General features: G+C 47.5%; 1 protein-coding gene across 1 annotated transcript in view; it reads left to right on the top strand.

Annotated features, from left to right (window-relative positions):
* Positions 1-1,754: 1,754 nt before the first annotated feature.
* The window catches only part of EGLN3 (egl-9 family hypoxia inducible factor 3), a 29,964-nt gene continuing 6,450 nt past the window's right edge, over positions 1,755-25,268 (top strand). The window contains exons 1-2 of the mRNA XM_063333524.1: positions 1,755-2,514; positions 23,543-23,662. Coding sequence (XP_063189594.1) covers positions 2,158-2,514; positions 23,543-23,662 — 477 coding nt within the window. The 5' untranslated portion in view covers positions 1,755-2,157. The remainder of the gene's footprint in view (positions 2,515-23,542; positions 23,663-25,268) is intronic.

Genomic DNA, 25,268 nt, shown 5'->3' on the forward strand with positions numbered 1-25,268 from the left:
GAACAAAAATGTGTGAACAGTACAACAATGCAGCAATGAGGTTTCCTAATGTGTCCAAATTTCATAACATCGACATTTTGCAGTTGAATTAATTTTGCATCCCTTGCTGATTATTATAGCTGCTCTTAGCTTACCATGCCTGACTGATTTTTCAGATAAGCGTTAAGGGATTAATAAGATTCAGAATTGTATCCTATTAATTATAACCACACTTTAATGTGAAGTGCGTACCTAAATCAAATAAAAGCCCTTTGACAATCCGTATCTCACTGCACGCAAATTTATCTGATGCAGAAGTGTTGCTTGGCTCTCGGCAGAGCTGTCAGGCAACAACTCCAGCGGAGGAGACCTGTGCTTAGTGCCGTGCACTGGAGGGGAGATCCTGCTGGATTCAAGGAGAACAAACGTGGGATACGTGACCCGCTCCCGCATGTGTGGGGGCCTGGAGTTCACAGCTCAAGCAGCATCAGCCGCACGGGCTGCTTGTAATCCTGGCAGGGGAAGAAAATAACCAGCGTGGGTTTTGCCTTTTTTGGGGTTGAAATGTGCCGGCTTCCAGCACGAAACGCCTGTGCCTCCCGCGCCGCGACCTGCCGCTGTGCCGCAACCCCGGCACCCGCCGCACGGACTCCGCCGGTGCGGGACGGCTTCCCGCGGGGCACGTCGCCCCCCACGGACACACGAACCCCGCGGGGGCGGCAGCGGAGCGGCGGGGGGCGGGGGCGGCGGGGGAACGACGCGGGTAGCGCGGGGCTCCGCGGGACACCGCCGGTGGCCGCCGTGCGGGCTGGATGCCCGCGTCACACGGGCGGCTGCGGGGCGGCAAAATTAGTGTGGGGCGTGATGGTGGGTAACTTCGGTGACGTCGAGTTGGTGACGGTGTCCCGCAGGGTTTCCAGCCCCGTGTCTTTGCTTTAGTTTTGGTTTCTGGGGAGAATTTGTTTGTTTGTTTGTTTAGCAAACCGTGGGCACGTTGCGTGCTGTGAGGGAGTAGTTATTTACTTTTTGCTTTTCGTGAGGCATCTTTAATTGAACGCGAGTGTCCGGTCGGGGACAGAGCGAAGAGCGACAGCGGGGTGGGATTTCGTGGCCGGACGGAGTTACCGAAAAACCCCAGGGAAAGGCGGGTTTTCCTTGGGAAGGGAGGAACGGAGTTTGTCACGGTTTGTCACTCAAGTTGTCTCGGGCAGTTGACAGTGCGGGAGGTGTTACCTGCCGGCAGAGCCAAACAGCCCGGCGGGCCCTTCGGGGTGAATAACTAGGAGGGGTACTATTTTACTATCTAAAACTTTTTTTAACAAAAATAGTGCGTTCCTCGCCCAGAAGAGCTGCACCTGCCGCCCAATGAAATACTTCTGTCTGAAGAGCTGAAACTGCCGCCGCGGCAGGGGAAAGCCCGGGGGCGGGGGGGGATGGACATTTCCAAACCTCCCTTGGACCAGTCCCACAGCCCTGCCGCCCCGGAACGGCGGAGCGGGTCGATGCGGGGTGCGGGTGCCCCCGGGACGGCTCGGCGGGGCGGGGGACACACACACACACACACGGCACCGCCGCCGACATGCGAGGGGAGAATTCCTCAATGGCGCTGGCCACGCCCACTCCCGGGGGGTGGGGCTCACGGGGACCCTAAGCCCCGCCCCCCGCGCGCACGTGTGGAAGCCCCGCCGCTTGTTCCCCGCCGGCTGGCCACGCCCCCCTCGGCGTTCGATTGGCTGCCCGGGCGGCGGCGGGCGGGGAGCGGGCGGGGCGAGGCGCGCGGCGGGCGGGCTCCTCCCACGTGCGGCGGCGCGGCGCGGCGCGAGCACACATCCCGCACGTAGCCGGCGCGTTAATCGCGGTGGGGCCATCTGTCGCCGCGGTCCATTTACCGGGTGGCAGCTACCGGGCGCGGTCCCCGCACGGCACCTGGAGGGTCCCCGCACGCCGCTCGGGCTCCGGTAGCGGCAGCACCAGCATCGCGGAGCCGCGGCAGCACCGCCGCCGCGGAGCGCAGCCCAGCCCAGCCCAAAGTTTTGCCTCAGCTTCGCCCGGCCCCGCACCCCCCCCCCCCCGCGGAGCCCTTGCCCGGCTCGGCCTGGAGCCGGCGGCGGCCCGGCCGGCATCGCCTCCCGACGCGGGGGCCGGCAGGGTAGCGTCGCCGCCCGTCCCCGCAGCGCCATGCCGCTGGGGCACATCATGAGGCTGGACCTGGAGAGGATCGCCCTGGAGTACGTCGTGCCCTGCCTGCACGACATCGGCTTCTGCTACCTGGATAACTTCCTGGGGGAGGTGGTGGGGGACTGCGTGCTGGAGCGGGTGAAGCGGATGCACCGCGACGGGGAGCTGGCCGACGGGCAGCTGGCCGGCCCCAGCCGCGGCGTCGCCAAGCGGCATCTCCGCGGCGACCAGATCAAGTGGATCGGGGGCACGGAGGAGGGCTGCGAGGCCATCAACTTCCTCCTCACGCTGATAGACCGGCTGGTGATGTACTGCGGGAGCCGGCTCGGCAAGTACTACGTGAAGGAGCGATCCAAGGTAAGGGGGCCCGCCCGCCCCCCGGCATCGGCTCCCGGCCGGACCGACCCGCCTGGCAGCTGCCGGTGGGACCTGGCGGAAAAGTTTCCACGGGCTCCCACCCCCCCACCCCGTGTCGCCTCCTCGCTCTCCGCGGGTGGCGGAGGCGCCGGGGGATGCCCGCGGCGGGCAGCCGCTCTCCAGCCCTTGCCGGCGGCGGGCGGCTGCGGAGGTCTCGCTTAAAAGGCGGCAGCGGGGCTGCTCTCCCGCCGCGGGTCCCTCGCCCCGCCGTGCCCCGTGCGGGGTCTTCGCCGGCCTCCTCGGTTGCCGGTCCGCGGCCAGGTCCTTGCCTCCGCCACCGGGCATCGCTTGGCAGACCACCGGCGGGCTGCAGGCGGCACCCCGCTCGCCGGCGGGGGGGCCGGACCCCGGCTGCCCCCCGCGGGTGGCTGCCGCTCGCCCCAGCTGCGGAGAGAGGGGACGGCCTTAACCGTGACTTTCCTTTGGAGGATTGTTTCAGGTGGAGGGAAAAGCTCCTTATCCCCCCTCCCTGCGCACGTACCCGGCTCGGATCCGATTATTTGTTTGTTTGCGCCCATGTGATAGTGTTAGCCAAAGTAGTTTTGGTGGTCCAGCTTGAAGAGGCCTTCGTGATTGTATTGAGTATGCGGCACAAAGTAAGGGATGCTCAGTTTTGAGCACAGCAAACTTTTTGTTTTTTGAAGGGGTGAGGTTTTTTTTTTTTCCCTAGGCTTTCTTGCTCAGAAATGGAGAGGGCACTTCTATTGTAGGACACCTGTATTATAGGCTTCCTTCCCAATGAAGTTTATTTGCACTTGCAATGTCATTACTTCACTTTGGGGTAACTTGGTTTTTCTTTCCTTGTCTGCTTTGCTGTGGCAGAGTGGACTGGTTTGGAACTAAGTTTGCTTCACTGTCCCGAATGCTGTGAAAATGCTCCCATTTCTTTGTTTCTGACTTGAATTCTATAATATATAGCACATTTTCAAAACATCTACTTCTTCTAGAGATATGCCAGGAATATAAAGAATTAAACTTTAAAAAAAGTTACGAAAGTGAAAACGTAGGCATTTCTTTTGGTCCTAACTTGCCCTGAACTAAGAGGATGTGTGAGTGGTCCTGAGATTTTATATATATATATATTTTTTTTTTTCCCCCGGAAACTGAAGAAAACAGTATGGTGATGTTTACCAGTTGCTTGGGATCACCTTAAAACCTGTGCATGTTCCCCCCCCCCCCCCCCCCCCCCCCCCCCCCCCCCGGCACTTCCACACAGTGGTGGGAATAATAAAAGGTTGAAACGTTGCTCCTGTGCATAGCTCCACTGAACTACTGATCATTAGTTCAGTTAAAGCTTGGGTAGATTTGGTTTAAAATGTGAGTAGACTGGATTTCACTTATTCCTGGTGGGAGCCTGGTGTTAGGAGGTATAAATAACCATCTGCTTTGGCATGCCTTTAAGGTCATCCTAGTTCTTTCTCTGGGTGACTTCTGTTTGCCTGATTACTGATGAAAGTGCATTGCTGGCCACCTGTAGGGGGGAAAAACAGGAGCTTATGTTAAAGTTGGACTGGAGTGAAAGGAGGTGGTCTAGCATTTGTACGAGATACTTGCAGAAAGTCAACTGAATGCCTGAAGGCTGTTGGCACTAGCTGGGGTGAAGGGTCTTTTGGGGAGTGACCTTGGGTTGTAGAGATAATTTTAAAACTTACTTGTAGTGTTCTTGCAGTCATTTTTGTACAAATAGTAATAACGGACAGGGCAGAACTTGTTTTATAAATAGATACCAAGCTACTTGCTATAAAGAGATACTTTTGGCCCGTGTTCTTGAGTGTGGAAAGTGTCACACTCTGAACAGTGCATGGAAGTGCTACACAACAGTCCAGGACTCAAAGGGACTCAATATTGTTTGTAAAACTAAATGCAGAGGAATTTCCATCAGAAATTAATAGTAACCAATCCCTTATTATTATAATAAGTGCCATGGATATGTGAGGCCCTGAAATAACAGCTGCCATCTGTAACTGAGATGTGGGACGCCTTCAGCAGGAAGATTATTCCTGTGACTAATCAACTGACTACAGCAGCGCATGCAGGTTCCCACGTCACCTATAGACATTTCCCTTCCACCATTAAACCTGCAAATTTTGCTTTTCTTCTAAAATTTGATGAATGTTTATACAAAAATCCCAAATTTGTAGACATAAACAGATGCCCAGAAAACTTCCATGGCTTAATATTTGGAGGGGGGTGGGGTGTTTCTGAGCAACTGGACCAGAACTTCTTAGCTGGACATGTGCTATTGTAATTTCCTGTTTTAGGATATAGGTATTAGATGGGGCTAAGAGTCCAGAGCAGTTTGAAAGTGTAAGCCTTTGGCTACATGGTAACCCCTCTTGTCATGGAAATGAATTTATGTAATGTCAGCCTCACGATTCTTTAGAGGTTTATGCTTTTAAAACAATAGCATGACTTTAATCTTCAGCCTAAGTGTTGGAAGAGAGGGAGAGATTTGCTTAGTAAATGAACTTCTGTCAGCTTACTGTCTGCTTTGTGTGATGTGCTTCATGGTTTTTTTTTGTAGCTACACAAACATACGAAGACAAGAATGACTTTAGTCCAATAAAGGAAGCTATCCTTGTAGCTACATGAGAGAAATAAGTCAGGATTTTGCTGTTTCCAAATGACTTCCAACAGCATTAACAGAAAGTTAAGATTGCATCAAAGAGAACAGATGGAGGCAAAATTTTACAAGGGTACTGGGTACTCTTAAGAGCTGTTGATTGACATTTGAGGGCTGATAATGAAATGTAACCTTTCATCTTTGCAGACCAGTGATCCAAATCTATCTTTAGAATAAGTCATATTTTAAAATATTAGCTGACATGGTTAAATCAAAATAACCAGATAACATTCTTCTAAAGGTCTCTTCTGTTGACAGACTCAATGCACTGCTTATTGGCTTCTGTATTCTCCTCAACTAGAGTTTACATTTTCTAGTAAAATAAAGCCACGATTCCCCTTTCGTAGTAGGTAAATAGCTAAGGATCTCACCGAGGCATCGTTGACCCAGGTTGAGTCCTCTCCTCAGTGTGAGAAGATTCACATCCTTGTGCAGAGGGACGCTCTGGCCTGAGGACAGAGGTCAGTCTGGTTTTGAGGACCTGTCTCTACTCTGCTAAAGCTTTGACGCTTGGTGGAGAAGAGCTGGCCGGGTCGTTTGCGCTGGGAAGTGAGGCCACAATTCGGTCTCCGTGGCCAGTCCCCTGGAGTGCCCCCAGGTCAGGTGGTGCTCCGGGGACCGTGGGTGAAAGGGTGATGTGCTGGAGCTTCTGACTCCTCGGGTCCCAAAGGGTTCATTGGGCTTTGTGGGGGCTTGAGGAGATGGTGGAGATGGTGCTGTCTGTAAAAATGTTTGAGCCTACTCGCAAATAAATATTGCTTAGTTGTGGGGGTGGCACAGGGGCCTGCCATGTATTGTAAAATTTTCCAGGGGGGCAATTGCAAAACTTTGTAGGTGGTGAAATGTCTGCCCTGTAGAAAAGTAATCCCTGTATTATAAATAAATCAAAGCAACGACATTAAAAAAAACCTCCCCAAAACAAGGCAGGAAAATATTCCAGAAGAGAAGCCACTTGAGAAGTTTCTCATTCGAGACATAAGAAAGGATTTTTTACTTTTCTTTGAAGTTAGAAGCTGCAGATGTGCCAGGTGCTGTGGAGTTTGGGATATCTGTCCCTTTGGCCACCTCAGCTGCTGGGGAGCCCGGCGTCCTGGAAGGCCATCCTGTGGGGAGGCAGTGGACAGGGGCTGGCAGGAACTGGGTGTGGAAATGTAAAAGAGATGTTTGCAGCAGGATGCCTGGGTAGCTGATCTGCTGCTGAGAGGCTGTAGCTATTCCCCCTTTCACATTTTGCCCCTGCTGGAGAAGGGCACCTCTCCCATGGTCAGGCAGGGTCCCAGAGGGATGCCATCAGCACCTGCTGCCCTGCGCCACCTCGGCTGCGTCAGCGCTTGACGTTCTGCCAGCGGGCCGTGTTGGTCCTCACGGGCGAGGGGTGGAAGGTACTTTGATCTGGCGTGGCTGCGCCCTGCGTGGACTCTGCACCCCGGTCCTGACAGCAGCGTGTCCCACTGCGAGTCACTGATACCCCCTTGCGTGCCGTCAGGGGTTGAAATCCATGTGGGGGCTGCCTCTGGGGGACCTCGAGCTCATCTTGCGCCTGCTGGACACCAGTGAGTCCCACTGGTTAGAAAATAAGGCAAGAAGTTATTATCTGAAGAGCTGACCTGTGTTGAAGGAAGCCCATGACTGATGTTTTTATCTCAGAACCCAACTGCTTGCATTCGGTGTCAAGTATATGGCCTGAGGTTTAAAAAAAAAAAAAAAAATGTTTTCAATATGAGGCTAATGAATTTAGATGTCCCTGTGGGACGTTAACCCTCTTGAAAACTTGCTTCAAAATCTCTGTGGGCCTTTCACTTCTTTTTTTTATGGGATGTTTTCTGCATCCATCGCTTGTAGCCATGACGCCTCCCTGCTCAGCCCACCCTGGTGGGCCCCCTCTGACTGTCGCAGGAGAAGCAGGTCTTTTGTGGTGCCACTTCATGGCTAGCCAGTGTTTGCTGAAAACCAGAGCGGGTCCTTTTGCCTACCTACTGTGCGATGGGGTGTTCTTAGGTAGGCTTTGAAACATGGTCTGTCTAGCAGGTTGTTCCTGAGGGTTGAAGAAATGCACGAAATGTCACAGTCTTGGGTTGAGTGGTTTTACCAAGTCCCTCATAACTCAGGTAATGAGGTGAGGTATTTTTGCTTTTATGAATGAAGACAGAAAAGTTCTGTTGTATGGCATTCAAAGTCTATCCTTTGCAATTAGAGTGAAATGCTGCATTTTCTGATTTGAGATGTGGATGTAAGGAGCAGGATAACAGAAGACTGGCTATAGAGCTGAAGAGCAGTACTGCCTGTAGAAATATACTGGTTTATTATGTGTTACAAATGATTTTTGATACTTGCATAGCAGCATGCCTTGCAATTAGTTTACAATGGGAGGTCTGATGAATACCACCATCCAGAAGAAATATGCATAATTTCCCTTTCTTCTAATCAAATGCACATGTTCTGGCATAATGGGTAAGTTCAAATCTGTTCTTCTGGCCAGCTGCCGGCAGAGTCCAGAGCCACTGGAACTGTAAATACAACAGACAAGTCGTTTTATGATATCAGACTGAGGAATTCAGCATTGGCACAGATCCTAGAGTGGTTGCTTTGGCTTGATGTCAAAGCTGATGTTTATATCTGTGTTTGTCAAGCAAGATTAGTTAGCCTGGTTAATTATACACAGGAATGTATAATTTTTACTTGACAATCAGAGCATTAAATGAGTATAAACCTGGGAATATTAGCTCTTGTTTTTGTTCTTCATCAAATTATTCTCAATGACTTTTTGAAACTTTCAAAAGATACTACTCTGAAAGAGGCACTCGGAGAATCTTTCAGATTGCTTCTTCACTCAGCAGGGACAGGGTACTGGAGAAATGGGTCAGTATTTTACAGGCAGCGATGCATGTATCTGTAAGGGGGTTCAGAAGCATGGGGAGTCTCTATGGAATGGTGTTTGAGCTCCTACTTGGGTGTTGAAGTTACAAGCAGCTTGAATTCGTTACCTGTTACGTGTCATCACTCTTAAGAACCTGGCTGTAGTGCATTGGTAGATCTATTCCATGGTAGGCAGTGGAAAAAATGTGCCGTCTTCAGTGTGTGTTACACCAGAGCCTTTGGCAGCCAGGTGGTTGCGGTTGGTCCTCCTTTCCCTCCTTGTGGAGGAGAAGTCTAACCACCCAGTGACCTTTCTTACACTGCGTTAGGAGCCCGTCCATGTGCTTTACAGTCGTAGTGGCAGAGGAAGGCAGAAGGTGGCTAATCCTGTAAGAGAAGGGAAGTAAGTCTGAACTCTCAGGCAACGTGAAGAGCAGAGTGGTCTGTTTATCCTGAGTTTGTGCACGTGTTTGTGGCATCAGGGCAGGTTGCTTGACTTTTTTTTTTATGTTGTCTGTAGTTTTGCAGTCCAGCAGTGCTTCATGAGTCTTATTAGACTCTGGAGTTACACAATGATGGCAAAGCAGGGAAGCTTTCCGCAATCTGTCCCATAGTGGTAGTGCATTTTCCTCAGTACCTTCTTATCCATTGCCATGACTGCTCTGGTACCAGTCCTTCCCAGCACCACTACGTCAGCTCCCAAAGCCAGACACTTGCAGCGATAGCCCTCCTGGTGTGCCTGCCAATATCCCTATTACTTGCAATCCCTAAGTAAGTATGTGCCTCTCAGTTTGTTTTTGTGCGAGGGCTCATTGCTTGTTAAATGTCAGTGTAAACCTTCCACAGCTGTGTGGGGAAGGACGCTGTAATACAGGTGGCATTAATGCCTCTGGGTACGGGGAGCGTTTGTCCTTTGGACTGGTGGGGGTGTGTACGGCATTGCAAGGCTCGGTATCCTTGGGAGAGCCACCGGGGAAAACAGCAAGATTCAGAGTTCAGTGCCCCCTCCCGCTGAGCTGGCATTTCGGGAGGGAGAGGAGCTGGTCCTTGCCATTAATATTGGTACACAGCCTTTTCCTAAAGGTAATTATTAATGAATAATTCAGTTCATTACAGCTCACTGCTAATAACAGTATATGTTTAAATGGAGATGCATTGATGCTTATGACACTGACACAGGGCAGCAGATACACAGTAAAAATGAACTTGTTTCTTTGCATTAAGGATTCCAGCTGTCTGTGTTGATCCCAGTGTCTTTATTTGATTTCATGGTAAACTCTTTCTTTGACTTACAAACTTATCTGGATGGTGGCTCAATGTAATACAGCCTTACCCTGCATGTTGCTTCCCGAGCAATTTGCTTGATTTGGTATGTGGAAGTGTCTTCTCCCCCCTCTTTCTCCTGTGCTGCACAGATATTTTTTACCTTTTTTTTTTTTTTTTTTTTTCCCCCTGGGTTGATGGGGATGTTCAACAGTGTCTGTACTCCCTCAGCAATTCCTTTCTGTATGTGTAAGGGGTGGGATAGGGGAAGAAGATAAAACCAAAATGACCTGAAGATGAATGCATTTTTAATCAGATGAAATCTTAATGTTTGCTGAACAGGCTGGACACACTTGGAATAAATCAATACTTTTATCAAATGTTTCAAGATGACTTTTACAAAGTCAAAGTACTTTTTTTTTTTTTTTTTAAGGCATTCACTTTTTAAAAATTTTTCTCCTGCTCCTGTTTCAATCGGATTGCCTTTTCCTGTTGTGTAATAGGTCAAGGGCAAGTGGTCCTTTGGCACCTGTGGGCCACATAGTGCTCATCGATCTTGCAGTGGATGGCTCGTGAGAATGAGGGTCAGGAAAGGAAGCCTGCGAGTAAGTGTTGCCGGTTTTAGATTTATGGAGAAGGAGGATGTGTGCATACCAACTCGAGGGAATTTGAAGCCCTGGGTTGGATTTTGCATGACTGTAATCCTTCTGTCACAAAGCTGAAGACTGAAACAACACTGTTAGAAAGCTGCCAGCAACACAAGACTCCCTAAGCTTCTGTGAAAAGGTTTTATTGGATTAGCAGAGGAGCTCTTGGGTAGAGGTGTTTTGGGAACTGCTTCTGGTACCTGAGCCTAGGGCAGCTGATGGCCCCCATGGTGGGCTCCAGGGTGAATAACTGATGCATTGGCACAGACTGTGGTAGGACTTGACAAAAGACCTTGATGCATGACATTACATAGCAATTTGTTTTGAACCTTCTATTGCTTTGAAAAGGGATGACAGGGAGTTGGTCAGAAAAGCAAGAAGGTCGTCTCTCTAGCTGTTCAGGCAATGAGGTGAAGGAAGAAAACAGATGAAGGAGGCTCATGCCAAGTAGACTATCTATCTCCTATTGTTTAAACTATTCACAGCCATGTCATCGCATCAGCACACCACTCCTGACCGTTCCTGCAAGTGATTTGGAGGGAGCCATAAGCCCCATTTCCCCTCCGTCACTCACTCACACGTAGGCATCTACTGTCTCTCAGTGACAGAAAGAGCTTTTCCCTACAGTCATTTTTCTCTTGTCATTGTGTCCTGATAAGATTAGTAGACAAAGAAACTTAGTGCCACCATGCAAAGCACTTAATAGAAAGCGGTTGATTAAACAAGCTCCTTGTTGCTCTGATTTTTCACAAATAACGTGATGCAATAGATTTTGCTGACCATAATCGTTCCATGCAGGCTTACTAGATGTCCATGCCACCAGCCACCCAGTTTAAAACGAATAGTATAAATTGCAGGAGTACAGCATATCACACTGTCTGCACAGACTGGAAACAGTTTGTCCAAAGATTTGTCAGCTGGAGATGGCAGGGTAGCGGTGTCTTTTGCCAAACATCAGGGAATTGCATCCTTGTTTGTAGCAAAAAGCTAACCATTTTGAGTCTCGTATATATCTAGTTCATATGAATTCTTTGGTCACAATAGACTCTTTTCTGTGCTTTCTTTTTGGACCTGAAAATCCAAACAAGAAATGTTCGCACTTTTCTTTTCTGTAAATCATAATAATAATTAATCATTGCTTATGTCTTCTTGCACTGTAATTTTTTAATACAAATTGATAAGGCAAATGCTTTTAAGGTTTTGGCCCCAGTTCAGCAATTCACTTAAGTACTTTTTTTAAAAAGCTCTTTCAAATCAATGGGACTAAAGCACATCTTTTGGTGCTTGGGTTGGACTATGCTAGAGTATGTTTACCAAACTTCAGGAAAAGTTGCAGTGATTTCTTGTGCCGTCCCCAGTCTTTGGCTACATTTTGTCTTAGATTTGAAATATGGTCCATCTTTCACATGGTGTCTTGGGAGGGAGCAAGGAGCCTTACTTGATGGAAGTTATAGATATCGGTTATGATTTTTATCTGACCTTTGCAATTGAGTGTCTTGTGGCAAACCTGACTTACACCATTAAGGGTAGCAGTTATTCCAGTAATGCATGCAGGGAGATGGGTGCTAGTCAGTGCAGGCTGGGGAACGCCACCCTGAATGGGAAAAACCTGGGATGCGGGGCACTGTTGGACAATGGGCTCCGAGGTGGTAGATGCCAGCATGGAGCCTCCCAACTCCATGGGACTCCCAAGGCTCCAGGGAGCGATGAAAGTCCTCTTGCACAGAGTCCCTTGCTGGACCATACAAGTAGAAAAAATATGTAAAATTTGGGGAGGAGATATTAAAGAAAAAAAAAAAGGGAGGTGGGGTGGGTGGGAAGTGTCAATTAGTCCTCAACTTGCCTGTTCCTAGATTGTTAACAGTCTTAGGGTGTTGTGCTTGCTGCTGAAGACTGTATGTGCAACTGCACCTTCTGATTTCACATAGGGAATCTGGTAGAAGTGGTTTGAGAAGCGGAAAAAGGAGAAGCTTCACTGTACATGCTGTAAAATGTCCTGCTGTTAAGGCATATAAACCATGGCATATGACTAGATGTGCACAAACAGAACGGGGTTCCCCAGGATGTATGGATAACTCTGCTCTTTACAGTATTCACCGATCTTTCCACTTCACTAAATTAACTTGTCCTCCGTCTTCCGTTGTCTGTGGAGCATGTGCGTGGTGTCTCTGAAGCAGGCCAACAGGAAGGGTCACAGCCTGGTTAACTGTTTTACAAACTTCCTCTTCACGGAGGAGCAATGAGAGGATTTGTGAATGCTGGTCCTCGTTGCCAAATTTACTATAATTCAGCATTTGATGGTGGTCAAATGCTGAACTGCCGAGGTTGTGCATTTTACCATTATATTTCTCAGTGCAAAACTTGATGTCTAACTGATGACCTAAAGGTTCAGTGCCAGTCTGACACTCACTGTGGTAATTTCTTGTCAAGTACGAAAGTGTAGTTGACTTTTCTTGTTTGTTTCTTTCTTTACACTTACCTAAGATGTCTGCAACTGAAACAGACACCATTTTTTTTTCTTTCTTAGTTTACTTTTGGTGGTGCTTGGTTAAAAGCCTGTTTCACCGCTCACCATCCATAGAAGCTGTTGCTGCTAATTATGAGCTGTATTAGTACAATGTCTTGGCTGCAGTTAGGAAAGGCACTGGTTGTGCCAGTGGTGACTGTGGCTATGGGCAGAATGAGTACCTACTTCACCCCTGCGCCTCAGTATGCGGATATACCCCTATAGCTCTGACTTGCCATCACGTATCTGTGCTGCGTTCCCCACTGCAGAGAAGCTCTTGTGCCCCACACCTCCATCAAAGCCAGCTGCAGCCGCTCACCAAGGGGTCTCTTACCCAACCCTGACATGCCTGTGCAGCCACCGTCTCTCGTCTCCATCCCAGGGAACGGGAGAGACAGGGATGAGAGCTGCTTCCTCTGGCTGCCCAACCAGCTGGCACCCTGGGAGAGCAGCCCCCGGCCAACCTCCAGCTTGGCTCACCCCCAGCCGCCCCTGCGGTGGCTCCGAGTACATGCTGCACTCCTCACACTGGCTGCCAGAGAGGAAAGGTTTTGGAGAGGAAGAGGAAAAAGGAGGGAACAGAGCCAGAAAGACCACTCCAGGCTTTCTGCATCCTCAGGAAGCATCCTGAACCCACACCAGAGAGACCACCTCCCTGCTCAACGGTTGCTGTGCTTCCTGCAAAAACTGCCTTAAATGCTGAAGAACGTTACTACTTTAAGGCCCAGTCCTGAACTGGCTCTTGAGAAACCTGCCAAGGGCTGTTGCTTCAGTGAGTTGTGGTGGGAATGGCTGGGTGAGGCTCCAGAGGGGAGTGCAGGGAAGCAGAGCAGCAGGCGTGAAGGGGCCGAGGGAAGGTGGGGAGGGAGCTCCTCAGACATGGCCGTGTCTCTCTGCAGGGCCACCGCCCTGGCCGGCGAGTCAAAGGCTGTGGCAGCGGCCGCAAGGCAGCCAGCCTTGTAGGGTCAAGTCCCTTCTGTCGGGTGGTGGCAGCATAAATCCGCGGGAGAGGCTTGACCAGTGGAAAAGGAGAAGTGGGAATTCAGCAGCCTGTGTTCAAATGCGGAGTCTGATGTTGCCCCGCAGCTGGGTTTCGGGCCAGGCTTCCTTCTCTGAGAGCCTTTGTGACTAGCTTTAAGGTGTGCAAATGTAAGAGTGGAGCTCAGTTTGTTGTGTGCATACATATCTGGTTTTAAGCACGCTTGCTTTCTTCAGAGTTGCCTAGTTCCTGTCTACACACATCTTACTGCTGCAGGTACAGGCTGTGTAGATGGTGGGGAGGGCAGGCACCACAACACTTAGAAGGATTTTTTTTTTTTAAATTTTTTATTTTCTCCCCCCAAATACATTTTTATTGCCTAACCTTAGAACAGGTGTATAACTATATTATTACAAAATTGCCTGGAATCTGAATAACTTGTTTCCCTTCGGGTGTGGAAAGATGCTGTGTCACTCTATACGCAGTCATCGCCTTTAATTGCACCCGCACTAGAGAGATTGTGCTGTTGCAATGTACACATGTAGTCAGAGCAGTACAACTTTATGTGCAGGCGGAGCCTTAGAGGTAAAGAGAACACGTCTTGTCTAAGCATAGCAGAAATTATTTCTGATGGTAATTTATTATCGGTAACTTTAATGAGTTTTATCCATAAGTATTCATGTACACAAAACCCTCTGCAGGAATAATTGTACTGTTAGCTGGGCGAGGTCCTCTGAAAAGGTGTGTGGGGGGGTGTGAGTGAGGCGGCTCCTTCCAAAGTTAACATAGGAGATAACTGGTCTCCTCAATTAGCCTTAATTTGGTGCTACTGCTGTGATAACAAACACTTGAGAACCATTCTTCTCTCTGTTTATGTAGTGCAGTAATGTCTCAGCAGCCTCAGAAGTCCAGACGGCTCAGACAGTTTTGGGGAGGATATTTGGGGTACCCGCCAAGTGTGATGACGTTAATCTGAACCCTGCCTCCCGTCTCTGTCAGGGGAGGGAGACTTCCACTGAACCAAAGGGGATAAAAAACCACCCCATCTCCCCGGCGGGAGCGTGCGAGGCCACGAGAGGTGTCCCAAGGAGGGACCATGCTGCACAGTTTGGGCTTCCCTGTCCCTTGGCACATCTGCTTTGAGGTTTTGGCTTGTCACCTCCTCTGCCTGCGAGTGCCTCCTGTGAGCCTCTGAAGGGGAACATTCACAGGAAGCGTTTTGGGTGTTGTGTACCCTGTGTGATCTGATAAAAAATCTTGTGGGCAGCATTGCTCACTCACCCTGGGCCCACAGGCTAAAAATAAATAAGGGTAAAAAAAAGGGATGTTGGCCAGCTCGGGCAACTCCGACACCAGCAAAACACAGTTTGCCTGTCTTGTGGCCGTCTCTCCTGACCTTTATTAACGTACCCACAAGAGCATCAATATATGTAGAGTACTTTAAATGTTGCAGGAAAAAAAAAAAGTGGTGTAATCTTCTGGGTGATTACTAGCAGAATTGAAAAGGTCTTAAGTGCTGACAAAGAATGAAAGGCTGGAATATCTAAGGAACTGTGAAATTATCTTTCTGCCACACAGATGAGGATATTCCGCAGAGGATGCCTGTGCTGGTTACCATGCCTTTGATTCCCTGCTGAGAACCTGAACATACAGGGATGGTCCTTACAGATTTCCTTAATGAGCCTGCACTTACTTACGAATTTGCTTTTCTGCAGGGGTGGCGCTTGTCACCGTGTCCCCTGGGACTCATTACAGGGGACGCTTTCTCTATCCGCATTGATTGCTTGCGATACTTTCTCGTTAGTGCAGATCGTCCAGGTTTGGCTCTTGGGGGGAGAAGAGGGGACTGAAAGAGTTTTCTGGTGATGAAAGAGGGCTTCAAGCACAGGCAAAAATAATCCTAAAATTTAATTAAACAGAGCATTTTTTTTTTGTGTTGTGTGTGTTTTTTTTTTTTTTTAAAGTGTGGGAAATAAGCGCGTGTGTGCAGGAGGGGGAGGGAGAGCAGTAAGAACCAGAAGAGAGAAGCGCCTTGAGCGTCTGCGTGCTGCAAGCGTGGGTTTCCCCCTCTTCCCTCCACAGCGTCTCTGTGAAGTGTTCTCTGGAGTGAAGTTTGCGTTCGGTGGCCGATGGCCTCACGCTCCGCACGTAGCGCTGTCGTTAAGCCATCATCTCGCTGGCCTGACGCCAGGGCTCCGCCGCCCAGGGGCGGCCCGTCTCACTGAACTGAAGCAGCCTTTATTGATACATTGATGGACTGCACATGTTTGCAGCTGCTAATTGGAGGCTTAATCTGAATATCCTTGGCTGCACTAACCCACTGGCAATAGCCTTTTGAATTTCGGGTCCTGCCGTGATGGCACGCCTGCGCCTCGCAGCACGGTAATCTCTTCGGAAACTGTGTTGTCTCTGTGTGCGTGCAAAGCACAACGACTGAAGCCTAACACGTAGTTTTAGGTCAGAGGAGGATGCAAAATAAAAATCTCACCTGATTTTACCATTGCAGCAGATGGGAGAGGCACTGAGGAACTGGAGAAAAGTGTTAATTGACATAAATGCAGAAATATGTAGATTAATTGAACAAACAGGGAAGGAGGAGGCTAATACTTTTCATTATCAGAAGAGACGACGATGCTCGCTGCAAGGATAGTCGTGATCCCATGGCAATTTTAGATTTGTTTCCTCAAATTTCAGTATTATGTTTTCTCCTGGCCAAGCCCAGAGGCTGAACGCAGAGAACTTGGGTCGTGGTCTGACAGCAAAAAGTTATTTTACTTGGCTTTAAAGAAAAAAAAATAAAAAATAGTGTTGTAGACAGTATCCAGAGGAAGATAAATGTCTGTGACTCTTTTGCCCAGGAAACCACAAGTCAGATTTCTCTCCTCGGAACCCTGGAGGACTTCTCCCTCGGTCGGCTCCTTTCTCGGTTTCCTGAATTGCCTCTTCACTTTAGAATCCCGGGAAGTATCCAGCTGCAGGGACAGCTCAACAAAACTCACCACTGTCTCCAAAGCTTGGTTCGCTAATGCTCCCTGTTCTCTTGGCAGTTGCAGACGGCCTCTGCCGACACGAGGCATGGCTGTTCCATGCCTTCCCACTTCACAGTGGCACTGCCTTGGCAGCCAGCTTGAACTTGAAGGGCATCCAGATTTATCTCTAAGTGGGTGTTCTGCTAAGAAAAGAAAAAAATAGTCACAAGCTGAAGCTGTCCTTCACATTAATAGGACTCTTCAGGCCATGAAGAATTAAATTTTGTTGCCAATCATTAGAAAAGCTTCCTAAGCCCCATCACAGATTCATTTAATAGGGAGCTCATTTTTAAAGCAGTGTCAGTCTGTGATCTGTCTTCCTTACAGGCAGATTCCATAAGATTTGAAAGCTTATTAGGGGCTCCTTGCACTACCACTAGATAACGTGCCGGTTATCAGCAGCCGTGTGGCATGGAGATAATCCATGAACAGAGCTTTCATGGATAGTTCTTTGTTTCTACCCTTAGTTCTAGAAGAAATTTAATAATCAGGAACAGTTTTCCATCTTAGGGTAATTAGAATAATATCAGGTAATAATAGCCTTTTGGTTGATAAGCAAAGGTAAACCAGTGTCTTTGCATCTTTTTCCTGTAGATGACAGCAGTAGTCTTTCCCACAATTCCCACTCTCAGGCTGTTCCTCAAAAAAATTTCCAAAATGTGCCTCTGTGCACCTGAAAACAATAATTAAGCTACAATGATGCATATGAAAAACCAAATCGAATAAAAAGGGAGAGATGAGGTTTCCAGTCCTTGGAAAATCTGAATCTGATGATCAAGGTTGCATACATACAGGGAAAAGGAAGTATCAGACCACCTGGCTAAAACGCTGTCCACGGAAAACGGGATTTTTGTACAATTATAAATACTTGCCCAGCAGGAAGGTATTTAAAAAAAAAAAAAAAAAAAAGAAAAGCAAGGAGCAAAAGTAGCTGTGATCATGTCAGTCTGCCCAAGATATAGTGCTCTAGAGATGAGTCACCTGCTGGTACAGGGTCCTATCAGTCTTTCATATCTTGTTTGCTGTGGCTTGTTTGGTCCTTCAGTAGGCGCTTGTCACCTGCATCCAAGGTACCTTCATTGTGTAGGACCACTTCTGCAAGCTAATGAGGGAAGTATTCAGCAAACTGTGCTCGTAGCTGAGTTTGTGGAGCTTGATCTGCTTTGTGTTTCGTCAAAGAAGCTAACCGCCCCAGGGTTTTTATGGTTATTTCTGTTGGCTTTTTTGCCTTTTAGATGTCTTCTGTATGGCTTTGGTTTAGGCCTCTGTATGAAGTTGAAAGGTGAAGTGAAAAGGTGCAGGTGTCTTGCCCTGCCAAACCCTAGCACTTTCCCCAGTGTTTCTTAATTTCTAAAAATAGTCTCCTTCCTCACACAGCCTTTCCCCTCTCTTGCCTCCGTGTCGGAGCAAGAAGCCGATCAACAAGGAGGTGGCTAGGCTTAGCTCTGTAAATCCAACAGCTGTTTGATTGAAGACTGATAATCAAGTTATGGGTGAGGACATGAGGAGCTGATTTCTCACGCAATACTGCCACTGAAGCCCATTTCATGTTTTGCATGACTGAAGCGGGGAGGTTTTTACCCCCTCTTGGGTGAAGAGTGGCAATTCCCTTTCCGACAGGCACCAAACTAATGTTTCTGATATTTTTTTGGGGTGTTTTAACATAATTTTCCTCCCTCTGTTCCCTCCCATCTCTACAGACTGTTAAATTAGAACAATTTTCCTAGTTCAAGCTTCAGTATTGGAGCTGAGTGTTTTGACTTTCATAAATTCAAACAAACTAATATTTAATAATGTTCATGAATATTTTATTCTTAACTATTATAAGCTACATGGTAGAAAACACTTGGGCGCAATTGGGTGCAACAAGAAAGTACTTAAGAAACATCCCGTTGCGCCTGTGTGTCAGACAAGCCTCAACTGAGAATCTCTTGTCTTTGATCACGAAATGTCAGACTACTCATGTTCTTTTAATGTAGAGCAAGCTGTGTGCCTTTCCCTTTCTGGCTCTACAGACTGCGCGCGTCTACAAACTAAAATCAGGTTGAGTACAGTATGCACTCAGACCTAAGTCAATCAAATGAGCCCTGGTAGTCCTCATTTCCTAAACTCTGGTCAAGTGATTTTTTTTTTTTTGTTCGTGCTCCAGTTCAGGACTAAGAACCACATATTGGGACTGAAATTTCGGAAACTGGGAAGTATGCAGCCAAATAAAAACGTTTCTGAAAGCTGCAGTGGCTATAGCACCGTTAATTCTTAATAATACCTTGGTTTTCTAGGCAACCATCATAGTGATACCTCAGATCAATATTGCTTTGTGTCTATATAGTACCTTTCATTAAATCGACAAGTAATATCTGAATTTAACTATTTGATGTATAAGCTGTATGCAGAGATGATCTACGCTAGAGATCAAAAGCAGCGGCTGTTCAACAATATACAGGGCAAATCTGGTGCAGAAAATGGAAAAGCATGCTGTCGAGTCCTTTTAGCTTAATCTGCAAGGGCGGTTGGTGTTGGCAGGATAGAGTTACGCAGGTCAGAATGTTTTTTTTGTTGGTTGCAAAGGTCATACGAGTTCTGAGAGGAAAATACAGGATGAGTATAGGGTTACAATACCACCTATACAGGCTGCACTAGGAGTACACTGGGGCCCTGGCTTGGTGCTAGCAGACACGGAGAACATCTCCTGACCTGCTGTCATCTCTGCTTCCTGTTAGGCAGTCTTCGTTTCCACTTACGAGCATCTTCTAGCTGAGGTATTCTCCGAAGCTTTTTGTTCCAAGTACCAGTCCGCTCCAGCGCTGCCTGTTTTATGAAATGTAGCAGAATGATGCCTCACAGCATGGTCCTGGCTATCAGCTAAGGGAATTTGTTTTTCTCCCCTTGCTAGAAGCACGGGGAGGCAGGGAAAAATCCTCTCTGTGGAACCGTTGTTTTTTTTTTTTTTTTATTTATCTGCCTCCAAACTTTGCTGGTGTCTTGCAGTTTGACTTGCAGATTTGTCTGGCTGACTTGAGCGTAATACTTAAAAACTGAATGATGAATAACTTATTTTTGCGAGCTTCTGTGCAACGCGGAGTTTACTGATGATTCCTGGCTCCTTACTAAAGCTGGTAATTACTGCTTGTTTAACTGGTGGTTGATTTGCACCCTCTTGGGAAACCTAACACCTCTGAAAACGACAGTGCGGAAACTGCAGTCTTGATGATTTGCTTTTCATTTTCCAAGTTTTGTAGGCTTTAATTTACGACTGTCGACTAGACCACCAGAGCATTGGTCCTTAAAGTATGGTGTGCGTGTGTGCCACTGCAAAGGCATGCATCTGTATATGGGAGTTTTTAACTGTTCAGCTGTTGTTTAAGACAAACTCCTCTATTTTAACTTAAAATGGGGGGGGGGAGTGTTGCTGAAATTTACTTCCATGGGGAAGTTAAGCCAACTAACAGCCATTGTAATGGATTGTATTGCAAAAAAAAAAAGGAAAAGGTTAGGTACATTCCAGCATTACTGCCTGCTATAGCTAGTTTAGGTTTGGACTTGGTTAATGAAGGGAGATGCTTCTGGAAACGGAGTGAGCTCTTCTGGACGCAAAAGCCAAAAAAGTATAGGAAATATTTTTTACTGACGCTCCACTTGCTCACCTAGTAAATGGTTTGATTATTAAAATCCAGCCTCCGGCTTTTGTAGCCAGCCTGTGCACTAAATTGGCCAATACCGGTGTTCACCAATTACCGAAATTAAGTCTAGGTCACGCATCTCATCTCCTGTTTCTTGTTTGCTTTGAATGAATCCAAAAGTAGTGCTAACAGCTGGAATCCCTGCTGAGGCCAGCTTGATCTGCTCTGGAGCTGCTCCAGCCAGAGCTCTGATAAAGCTTGATATCGTTTCAACAGGCTCTAGGAGGACCAGAATGATTTCCCTTCATTGTTTAAGGTTTCATTCAAATATTCGCCATGCCAGGAAAAAGGATATTTCACTTCTGCTTTTCTCCCTTCGCTGCTACTGCTGCTAGAAAACTTTTTTTTTTTTCTCTTTTCTTAAAGTTAAGCTAGAATGTGGCCAATGCTTTTGGATTCTGTGGGAATTGTTCTACTTCTTCATCCCCGGGGACTCTGTGCGTTGTGGTTGCGAAAGGTGCATGCTGTAAATAAATAAATAATGCATCAATGTCTTGGAGTCAAAGCGCGTGTTCTGCTAAGAGAACATATTATGTGGGGGAGGCCAGGGAGAACTTTGGCTTCCTGCCCAGATTTCGGTAGTAAGGAAAGCACCTAAATCCCTTTAAGGATCTGGCCTGCAGTCTATTGTTCTTCAGCAGCTTTTTGATTGTGGCATTAAAAAATAGTAGTAATATTGGATTGATTTTTAGGCATTTCAGTGCTCTTGGAGTAATGTCTGCTCTCCAAAGAGAGACTTCCATAATTTTGTGTTGGATGTCGACTTAAAAATGAGGTATTATCAGTCAATAAAGCTTTATTCCCACTGTGCATCATCCCTCTGGTATGATTAGCAGAGCTCCATCAAGGCGGGGCTCGCGCCGGTGGTGTAGCCGCACGTCCTCTGGGCAGCAGCTCCGCTGGCTCCAGAGATGAGATGAGCCCCCGGCGCATCCCTCCTCCCTGCCTGTCTGCTGCCATCGCTCTCTCCTCTCCCTCTCCCTCTCCCTCTCCCTCTCCCTCTCCCGGCTGATAGTGAAAGGTTAAGTTCAGCTGCGGAGCTGTTTGTAACAGCAGAATGACAACAGGACAGACAGAACCTATGGCAAGGCATCTAGGAAAGTGCCAGGCGTGATGGAAGAGGGCTTATTACTGGGAATTAAAGGTACGCACTCTTGTTCAGCATAATCTCCTGCCGCAGCGGGCCACCAGCCCCAAAGCAGCTGTGGCCTGAGGTGTTGGGGCGAGGAGCGGGTTCTGGTGACTTACTGCTGCCTGCAGGTACTGTTCTGCTGGTGCTTGTGGGGAGGAAGGAAAGTCGATTCATACGTGACTTGAAATGCAGAGCAGTATTTCTGCAGCTGTATGTGTATACCCATCCTAACCTGGCTGACTCCTGTAAGTAGACTTTTGTTCTTGGTCAAGAGCATCCATTGTGCTGCTGGTGGCAACTTCTGTGCCAGTGTTTGTTGGCACGATAAAATTACCTTTGTAATTAAAGCAACGTGTGCTATACTTTAGATGGTTATGTGTCCCATGAGAAAAACATGGCTTTAGCATGTGCTAGGAAGCAGAAAACAAGACCTCTGTTCCTGGCTAAAAATTTCAATTGCTCTTGGTAAAGCCTATACTGTCAGTCTTCAGTGTTATCAGCTGTGCTTGGCAGGTTACTGGGGGCAGGTCAGGCAAGTGGTGCACAATCACATCCTCATTCTGTGGGACAAACATGTGCAATACTCTTGTATCCAAACTTAAGATGTTATGGTCTGGATGGATGGAAAACTAAATGGGTAAAAAACCTGGTTGGATGGTTGGGCTTGGAGGGCGGTGGTTAATCAGTTGTATTTATTATTCCTAGAAGCTGATAACAAGTGGAGCACTATGGACCTGTTAACTGCCTTTATCAGTAACCTGAAGCAGATGATGGAGTGCATGCTCATCAAGCGTGGAGATGACCTCAAAGTGAGGGGGACTAGTTGATGCACTCAAGGGCAGGGCTGCCACCTAAAGGGACACAGATGGGCTGGAGAAACAGGGCAATGGCAACCTCTATAAAAAGGACAAATGTGAAGTCCAGCCCCTGGGAAGGAAGAGCCCCTTGCAGCGGTGCAGGCTGGGGGCTGCCAGGCTGGGGAGCGGCTCTGCTCCACAGGGGACCCTGGGGACCCTGATGGTCTTGGTGGGCAGTGAGCTGAACATGAGCCTGCAGTGTGCCCCTGCACAACAGCATCTAGGACAACAGTCACAGGAGCACAGCCAGTAGGTTGAGGGGAGAGATTATTGCCCTCTCCCCAGCCCCAGGGAGAGCACATCTAGATACTGTGTCCACTTTTCCAACCGAACTTAGCCCATCATCTCCCGTCACTCTTGCTGCCAATACTGGCAAACGATTAAAGGAGGTGTCAGGAGTGGGAACAAGACTTCTGTTGCCACAGCTTTAGTGGACAAAACTCCATGGAAGGTGACTGGTCTCACTACCAGGTAGTCCCAATAGTGAAGAAGTGACTCCGAGACAAAGATCTGGTACCCTACCAGCGGTCTCGCCTGCTCTTCCCTGCATCCTGCTTAGGCTGCTAATGGTGTCAACTCAAGTCTAATACATTTTTGCTGTAAAGAGCCTTTTAAGACCTGTTGACCGTCGTGTGGTTTGGAGTAATTTGTGTTAGGCGTATCTCATCATTCAAGGTGAAATTTAAACAGGCTGAATTAAGCGATTGTATCAGCAAGTCTGGGGATGATCAAAGAGAGAAATATGCTTCTGAAAGCTGTTTGGTTGGTTCTGTGGCTCAGTCCGTGAAAGCAAACACGCACTGCCCTGTGCAAACACAGCACAAAGGAGTTTCAGATTTTTGCAGACTTTGCTCTATGGACTTTCACCCGCACCTCCTGGGGACCCTCACTTTGTGTTGGACCATAGGGATGCATATGACAGGGACTGGAAGATATGAATAGAGGAGAATGGTGGTAGTAAGGCATGACAGCCTGGGATCGTTTTCTACTTTCATTATGACAGGCAAATCGGTTTTGCAATGACTGCTCAGCTTTAGAAACCCAAGCAAACTTTAGCTGAAACAGCCTCAAAGTCACGTAGCTTGTAGAGAGCAACAGACTTGTACCATAAGTAACAGCATTTTAGTTTAATTCAGTTTTTTTCCCTCCTACTTTAGTGTATATATTGTGAAACGTGAAGGGTACTTATTTTCAGTTTGGAATTTCACACTGACTCACCCAGTGAAAGAAGCTTGTGCAAAGACACCTTCTGGTGGTGTCTGCCGTAGGTTTTGGATTGATCATCTGAAAAATGCTGAGCCAAACTGGTGATGGGAGGATGCTTAGCGAAGAAAAACTGAAGATGGGCATCTTGTAGAAATTTATTTTTTTTTAACAATCTTTATCTTTCATTCAGGCTATGGTCGCTTGCTATCCTGGAAATGGAACTGGGTATGTTCGTCATGTGGACAATCCAAATGGCGACGGGCGCTGCATCACCTGTATTTATTACTTGAACAAGAACTGGGACTCCAAGGTGAGTAAGCCACGGGGTTGAGGCAGAATGTGAAGGAAAAACTACTTAAGAAACAGAGCTTTGGGGCTGTCAGTTGCTTCTGTGAACTCCGGTGAACTTTTGAACAGCTGGTCCATTCTTCATCTCTCCATTTATTTTTTTGGTGTTTATGGCAACCCTTTGGAAGTAAGAATCTGAACTGTTTCCTTATTCTCTCTCCCATCCCACACACATACTGTTTTGTTGCTGTAGAATAAAGCTTCTAAGCACTGGGCTGCTGGCTCTTCCACTTTGTTTAGAGGAAAGAGCAATGAAGCACTAGAAAGAAAAACATAATCCACTAAGGAATAAGTGGATTCTGGGAGCAGAACAAAATGACAGCCCAAATTTGGGACTCTGGTGTTCTTAATACTGTTCCTTCCTGCAGAAGATCTTCAGGCAGTTGACTTTGGGGTTTTCTTACTTATGAAGTGATGGGGCTTAGTAAGAGGAACGAGCACGTCGCTTGGTTTGTCCTCTCCATCTTTGACTCCACCAGTGGGTCTCTTGCCAGGACGTTGCTCTTGTTTCTGCCTGTGTTACTATAAGGCAATAAAGTCAGCCTTGAATTTACCATACCTTTAAGTTAGAAACAAAATAAGGGTTTTTAAAAATATGGATGTCTGTTTACCCTTCTGTTGTCATAATACAGCACAAACTATTCATGTGGATTATCTGTTGAAAACTGCCCAAAATTTTTTTTCTCTCTGACTTGTCTTGGCCTTTTCAGGTGGATGGTCTTTAAGCACGCGTAAATACTATGAACCCCCAAAAGTGAGTTCAGATTTAGAGGCAATGCCACCGAAAAACGCAGTGTTGGAGAAAAACACATTCCTTTACGGAGAGTATGGCAGTGAGACATCTCAATGTAATAAAATGAAGGAGGAGATGCGTGAGGAAATGCAAATATCCAATTTATTTTGTGCACTGCACTCTTATTCTGATAGTGAAGAAGCACCCAAGTGGACACTAAGAGAGCTAACTGAAATCCAGGACACTGGTGGAGAGTATTCTGTGGGTGTGATGGTAACTTTATGCAAATGTGTGCTGGAGGAGATGCAATATAAACATGCTGGCCTTTGAAAGCAACCATGTTGCTTTGAGGAACCCTATTAATTTCTTACTGAGGTTTGCATGCCACGTGGAGATACTAAGTCAGGTCAGTGCTGGGTTGACAACATCATCCCCGCGGTGCACCCTTCTCCTCTGTGGTGCGGCATAGAAGCCTCCAGAGAGCCCTCTAACAGCAGCAGGGAGGAGGCAGAGTTCATCTGCATCTTTTCTGCAGTGTGTGCGGATCACCAGACTTTTTCCCTGAAACTCGTGGCACATGGAAAGAGAGAAATGATGTGGTAGAGAAACCACGCTGTGTCATAAGTAGGGAAAAGACTGACTGGGAGAGATAACGTATTTAAGAGAAGTTTATTACAAATCCCACAATAGAACAGACTTCACTCTTCCCCAGGGTGTAAAAGTTAACTCCTATACGATCAGATGCAGGCTCTGAAATACCACAAGCAGTATCTCGCGATTGCTGGGAGGAGAGTCTGATCTCAGGCTGGTCCAGTGGAGCACCCCTTACCTGCCC

This window comes from Chroicocephalus ridibundus, chromosome 4 (genome assembly GCF_963924245.1).
Source record: "Chroicocephalus ridibundus chromosome 4, bChrRid1.1, whole genome shotgun sequence".
NCBI classification, from domain to species: domain Eukaryota; kingdom Metazoa; phylum Chordata; class Aves; order Charadriiformes; family Laridae; genus Chroicocephalus; species Chroicocephalus ridibundus.